The 7,079-nt window shown below is 34.9% G+C and overlaps 1 protein-coding gene across 1 annotated transcript; it reads right to left on the reverse strand.

Annotated features, from left to right (window-relative positions):
• Positions 1–504: 504 nt before the first annotated feature.
• Positions 505–6,057, reverse strand: LOC120342300 (interferon regulatory factor 4-like). The gene is made up of 7 exons (XM_078110991.1): positions 5,500–6,057; positions 4,453–4,624; positions 3,964–4,068; positions 3,403–3,521; positions 2,697–2,775; positions 2,169–2,255; positions 505–1,665 (listed from the first exon to the last, which is right to left on the reverse strand). The coding sequence occupies exons 1-7, from the start codon at positions 5,683–5,685 to the stop codon at positions 1,010–1,012; spliced, it is 1,404 nt and encodes a 467-aa protein (XP_077967117.1). The 5' UTR covers positions 5,686–6,057; the 3' UTR covers positions 505–1,009.
• Between the last annotated feature and the right edge of the window lie 1,022 nt (positions 6,058–7,079).

Consider the following 7,079-nt stretch of genomic DNA (forward strand, 5'->3'; position numbering starts at 1 on the left):
AAGCCTCTACACCTGACACAGGCAAACAAAGCCCCGTGGGCCAAATCCGGCCCGTTGGATAATCCAATCTGACCCGCCTGATACTGCCACAACCAAACTCAACCCGGATATTGATGTTTTAGCTAAAAAATAGCTCAAGGAATCCGCTGAGACTAAGTTTGGCACGAGGTTATTGTTTCCACCCCAGGTTATGTAACACTGTAAATAAAATTATTACATAAAACGTGGCCCTTGGTTCGAAAACCTTGCATATCTCGGGTCTACAGCAGTAGTTCTCAACTGCGGTTCTCCACTATTCTTCCTCTCAATATCCTTTAAAATTAATCATTTTCGGTGAATATATTCCATTGAAAATTAATCTATGACTTGAAATTCAAAGAATGAAGTGTATTAGTTGAATTGACGTCATCGTAGCTGTTAGGTCGTTTTGAGTGAAACTTTTTATTATGGTGTCATAGTGTTCTTTTCCACAAAGTTTAGCCTACGTTTTAATTGGTACACTGATTTCATTGTTCAATAATTATATTAACGAAACTGGATAATACTCGTTATATCAATGAAAAGATTCTGATCACGAAAACAAAAAGTTTGCAGTAGACTTGGATAACTCCAAAGTTCACAAATTACATTAACGAAATTGTATAATATTCGCTATTTCAATGAAAAGATTCTGATCAAGAAAACAAGATATCTGAACAATAAAGCATATATATATACAATTTATACAAATGAAGAATGAAATGTATGAATTGCAAATTTGATTACAATCATCACCAAAGGCAACAAGAGAACGAAGATAAAAGTCAATAAACATTATAGTGTCCAATAAATCTTTTTTTTAAATGCTTCTGCGAAAAATTCAACAACAGCAAAATGGAGGTACAGGCACAGAAACAAGTCTTAGTTTAAGAAGGTCAAATTATTTTAGTTTATCTATCAAATGCGTACTCATATTCATAATAGGCATGGCGGAACATCGTCACTGTCGGTAAATGTTTGCCAACGAAGTTCATGGCGCAGACATTTTCATAGCTGCAAATTGCCGATCCAACGAAGCCTCCTCCGCACTAAGTTGTAGCTCCGGCAGTATATTTTCACATGCTTTTATTCTAGTAGCCGCTAGTGGTTGCAATGTAATTCTAACACCCTTGCCATAATTCGGGTGTTTTGGCTTACAGCCAACAACAATCTCAACTTTGGAGACAGCTGGGATTGATGTGCTTTCGGTACCTGAAAGTCCCCTCTCTTTCTCCCAGTTAGAAAGGGCTAATGAATTCCAGAAATCCATATAGGAAAATATTTTGTACTTGATTCCTCTGTCAACTTTCACCGGCTCATTGTCGTTCTTGTGTACATCAAAGAAAAATGCATGAGATTTGCAATGGCGAATCATGTAAATGCTTTTATCACTTGCGTCATACCCAAACAGTATTCCAGTGTCCATATTTGTTAAAATAATTTGAAGATTTTGGCAATCGTGATGAGATTGAAGTTGTATAATTTGTTGTGGCGGTAATTGTCTATATGCATACAAGTTTACTAATGCCGAGATGGAGCCTGTATCACCATACACAACGTTGCACAATTTGTCCATTTCGACTTCACGAAATAGCATGTCGACATCATTATAAGCAATGGTAAATTTGCACTTTCTTAAATCAGTTTCTGTAAAAGCAAGGTTGTGAGTCATCACTTTTTAATTAAATGTAAGTGCAATAGATATATGTAGTAATTTTCAATTAAACTGTGGACCACAAACTAAAACAAGAACCGGATTAAACTCTTACAAAAACGGACTAAATGAATTCTAAACGTCACTGCTGAGATACGAGTAAATACTCCCAACATATAAAAGTTTCATGGACAAATGTACAATGGAATATAAGATCCAGACACTATCAATCAATCCTTTATTACCATTATTTGTTTATTTATTTATTTATTACTAATATAAAACGGAAAACAATTTGACTGTCACTTTATATCAGAGGTTTAAAGCTCAAACTCTCAGTTCAAAAATAGCATAAAACAAGTTTCCTTTTGTATACATAATTCCTGCAGCTTATATTCTTAGTCTCAAGTCTGTCGAAAAAGATTCAGAATAGGTCCATCAGAGATGTAGCATGTCCATATACAAAGTTGAAATATTGTATGAGTAAAATTATTACCTGTGACACCAATCGCTTTTAATTTCTCCAAAGACAGGGAGTTATAATGTTCACTGTCCAAAGAAGGTATGCTGGGCATTTGAACATCTTGAAGGTAAAATAAGGTAAATACTACAACAGTAATTAGGTAAAATACAATGAAAGGCCCTAAAAATCGAAAGTGCCTAAGAGCAGGTGAATAATAGCATGGTTCATATTACATATTTTGGAAAAAAATAATCAAAACTTGTGTAAAAAAATGCTAGAGCGCAAAGTCTAATATGATTTACTAATAATTTGATCAAAGGTAACATCGACACTAAATGAATCATATGATTTCATTTCTCTCTACAAAACATCACACCAGAGCAATTGAGTTGTCTTCTCAACATTACTTTAAGTTGAGTGTGAAAGTATGGACTAAGATGGTGGAAGAAGATATAACCAGCCAATCACATATCAACACTGAGCAGTGAGCACAACACACTAATGTAACTATCTTGATTCTTAATAGTAGAAATTATAATATTAAGCAATAAGCATGCTCACCATCTGTGGGCTGAACATTACCAGCTTCATGAATTTGTGAAACATAATTTGTGGCACTTGTTGAAACATTCATTGGTTCCTGTGGAGAAATTTAAAATGATGAAGGATATCAGAAATACATGGCATTTTTGGATTTATCTTTGTTTCTGAATGCTAACATTAACAATATACTAAATAAGCTATCATCCAACAAAGACTTGTTCTAGCAAAATGTGAATAATTATATATTTCAGTGTGTGAAGTCACTAATTCTGGACTTTCTGCATTTGTGACATCTGAATGGCAGCACTAATATTATCAAAGTTTCTATATATATATATATCAAACAAGTTTAAATATACTTAAACAACACTTCTTTTAACAACTTGGATAGGATAGGATTGACATTTTCATCGCGGGGGTGAGGAAAGTTGATAAGACGGTTTAATCATATGGTGAACCACGACCTATTGAGTATTTGTTTCAGATGACTTGATCGTAGAGGAAGCCATAATTGACCAGTGGTCACGTGAACCACCTTACAGCGGTATGAGGTCCAGCAAACCTCTCTCACATAATTATTATTTAACAGGATTCAAACAGGGTAATCGGAGGTGAGGTGGCAAACCTATTCCTAACGCCTAGCACGATGCTAAGCACTTTGATAACAGTATTATTAAAATTATTTAGTACTATTACTAACTATGTCATAGACTTAAAAACTTACAAACTGAGGAGGAGGATCTTCGAGTAATTCCAGGAAGGCCTGACCAAGACTTAAATCTGGTGTAGTGAGATTGTTACAAGAAGGATCTTCATCAAGAAAATGATTTTGTGATACTTGTGCTGGATATATAATTTAACCCGTTATTTATTATATCATTTCATTAAAGTTAATGCAAAATTATAGTTATGATAGTTATAGAAAAAAAAAAAAAAACTAAAGATAATTCTAATTTTTCAGTTAAATTTTGGCGCTCCAGAAGTATGTATACCAATATGGAGGTGATAAATTTTATTCGCCTACTTTACATCAAGTAAAGGGACTGAAACCACACTACGGGAGTACCCATTTTTTGATATATCACAAGCAAAATCATGTTATGAAATTTTCAAAACTTTGCATGTTTTCTGGCTTATGAGACTTACGTCACAAAGAATCATATCTTTAAATAAGGCTCTGAATAATTGATCTACAATTAGCTAGAAAAATATTAGATCAAATCATAAATTTAAATTAGTTCAGTGAATATGTCATCTACAGAATAAGTAGCTAGCAAGCACTCACCTGGAGATAAATTATAACCCAAATGACTCACAGATACTGGAGATGGGGTAACATTAGAATCTTGGCTATCCTCTGAAATATTCCTTTGCTGAACAGCTTTCTTAGCTAAAACAATTTGAAAATATGGATTACCAACATTTATATGAAAGATAATGGAAGGCCCAGTTCTGGAATGAGAATTTTCATATTTTTACATGAGATAAGGAAAATTATTAATATGGCATTATTATATGGCAAACTACCACATTTAGTCCTGTTATTCGTTCAAGTCCCACGCTTTGAGATTAACCAACTAGTTTAAAGTTTCAAATGCATGAATATGGTTGATTGAAAAAGATGTAATCTAACATCAATGGCTACCTGAACCACCAAGCAAAGTAAATGAGCCAAAGGCTTACTTTGTTATGCTGAAATAGAGTCGAAACAAACTTATACTTATACAAACAATCTTCTTTCACAATAAGTTTATCAATAAGTTTAAGTGAATACCCAAAATTTCTTCCTCTGAAAGAAATCTGTAAACTTTGAAACTTCCTGTTTGCAATTGTTGATCCTCATTTTTCAAATGCTCAAAATGCTGAGAATGATTTATAGCCGACCGAAAGTTTCGCTTGGCTTTTTGTGGATCAGAAGATTGCTTTCCATCCCTCTCAGCCCATTTCTAAGAAAAATAATATACCGGTAAATAGATATTCAAATATATTAAATTCAAACGCATGAGAATATGGTACAAGCATTTCACAACGAAAGGATAATGGAAAATTACATCAATTGTTATCTGTGGTATTGGGGATATTATTAATAACTACCAGTTATGTCAACCCTAAATGAAATAAGACTAGTCAGGCTATTTAAAAGCATAAAGTGGTTTACCCAGTTGCGACCAAATTCATTCTTGTTACTATAAAATCTGTGAATTTAAAAACAATAATCTAAAATTTTTCTCACCAAATGTACATTACATAAATGTACAATGCTTCAATCAACCACTGGAACAACGTATTTGCAAATAATTATATGGAGGTCCTATATCATAACCATAGATATACATAAAGTATATATCAAAACCAAGACCAACAATAGTTTTGTGGTATAGCATTTCAACCCTCTGAAAATCGATCTGCAAGGCCAAAGAAAATTTATGTCATATTCAAACGATCATAAAATATGACGCATCTTAAGGACATGCAGACATGTTCTATTGGGGAGACACCACACAATGTTTTTCCATGCAAGCTTCAGACCCAATGTTTCATTATTTTATTAATCAACTGCAACAATATACATTCAAACACGAGACTCAAGGTTGAGGCTTACTTTTTCATCCTGATTTTCAAAGGCAATTAAACACCATAATAAAGATTAATCAGATGCCACGAGCATAGACTAAAACATCCAATTATCCAGGGATGAAAATTATTACTTTTGAAATGAAAACTGTTTGGATATCGCCACCAGCACTGCTGGAAGGCTACTGGAGTAGGTAGTACAGTAGTAAACTGGTATAAGAGATTTGTGAATAAAGACGTAACTTACATGAAACAGCATGTAGTAATCATTCCAGTCTGGATCAGATTCTTTGACCCAAGGTAGCTTAAACACATATTGGTATCCATTCAAGCCATACCATTCTAGCCCCCTGAAATCGCCGCTCAATATCTGCTGATATAACCAATGTTTTAAATTAGGCTTTTGCTTGAAAGCAGTATTGGATGTCGCCATGATACCATATGTTCAACTTCCCTAAATTCTTCACGGTTTATTAATGGAGTGCTTGTCTGCTGTCAACCCTGTACTCTAGCCCCTGTGCCGTACAGAGGTATGGATAATTATCCCAATGCCACTGACTGACTGGACTGATATATAAATGCGTTCATATGTATCGACGACGGGGATTTACCGTTATGGAGAGCTCCATCACAGCGGAGGGGATTTCCCTCCGTTGAGCTGAAGCTATTTCGAAATTCCTTGGTGATTTATTTCAGACGTGATTCCGTAAACGGGACTTACACACCTGTAGTTTATTTTAAATAACCAAAGATTTGTTTCGCGACACAAGCAGAACTTTTGTTTTATTACTGTTTGTGCTATTTTGGTTTAGTAATATGTAATTCAAAAACTAGGGCATCAACTAGATTTCCCAAATTGGGGTTTGCGGACCCCTGGGGGTCCGTGACGACTACACAGGGGGACCCAACGACTAACATACCGGGGGGACTGTAGCAATATTAAGCGTCTGAAATATATACATTTAACGTATATCCATTGTTACGTAGACATTTATAAACGAGATAACAAAAGTCGTAAGTTAACGCAAGAGGCAGGATATGATCTCTGTCACAGAGATACATCGTCGGTAATAATTGATTGTATGCGTTATTGAGTATTACGCAGTCGAGAACTTGTGCGACTTTGCCGAGCTCATTTGAGCCCCGTAGATGCAAGAAAGAAGCGTGAAACCCAGGTAATTGTAAGAGACTATCCAAGTATACACAATTAAATTAGTTCGTTGTCGTCGAGTTGGGCCTACGAGTTTGCCTATCACAAATTGATCCGTCACATCGTAAATATATACGTCACATTAATGCAATTACGGTAATGTCGTTTGTGTTTTTGTGTTCTAAATCCAAATGAAACATTATCCTTCCTCCTTGGTTACGCACATAAATCGATATAGGATGGGGATTGATATAGATGATATCATTAAAAAAAATCAAGTCCTGACTTCTGAGTACTCGGCAGAAATCATGCCCAAGCTTTCATATTGATTGTTCTTATTGGGGGAATTTTCATTTAGCGACAGCAATGAAATGGGACTTAAAAGTTAGGATAGTGCGAAAAGATCAGTTTCCTGTACTTTTAAAGTGGCATATACTTGAATAGTTAAGAATAGTGATCGTGTATCCAAAAAGGCAAAAGGTATTAGCGCAAAGAATGGCGACATACATCCATATCATCAGTCCAGATAGATATGAGATTAGATACTAATGTGATCGATCATTTCATATGTACTGCCGAGGAAGAAACCCTAACCAATCAGAAGTTACCTATCCGAAAATCCATCCTAACATAATTTTTCTTTACTGCATTCGAATGTACTCAGAGTTCACAGGTCG

This window comes from Styela clava, chromosome 3, assembly GCF_964204865.1.
Source record: "Styela clava chromosome 3, kaStyClav1.hap1.2, whole genome shotgun sequence".
NCBI classification, from domain to species: domain Eukaryota; kingdom Metazoa; phylum Chordata; class Ascidiacea; order Stolidobranchia; family Styelidae; genus Styela; species Styela clava.

Coding starts and splice junctions, on each gene's coding strand:
- LOC120342300 (XM_078110991.1), bottom strand. CDS start 5,685: ATGGCGACATCCAATACTGCTTTCAAGCAAAAGCCTAATTTAAAACAT. Junction 4,069..4,452: donor TTCAGAGGAAGAAATTTTGG/GTATTCACTTAA, acceptor AAATTGTTTTAG/CTAAGAAAGCTGTTCAGCAA. Junction 2,256..2,696: donor TAATGTTCAGCCCACAGATG/GTGAGCATGCTT, acceptor TTTACCTTCAAG/ATGTTCAAATGCCCAGCATA.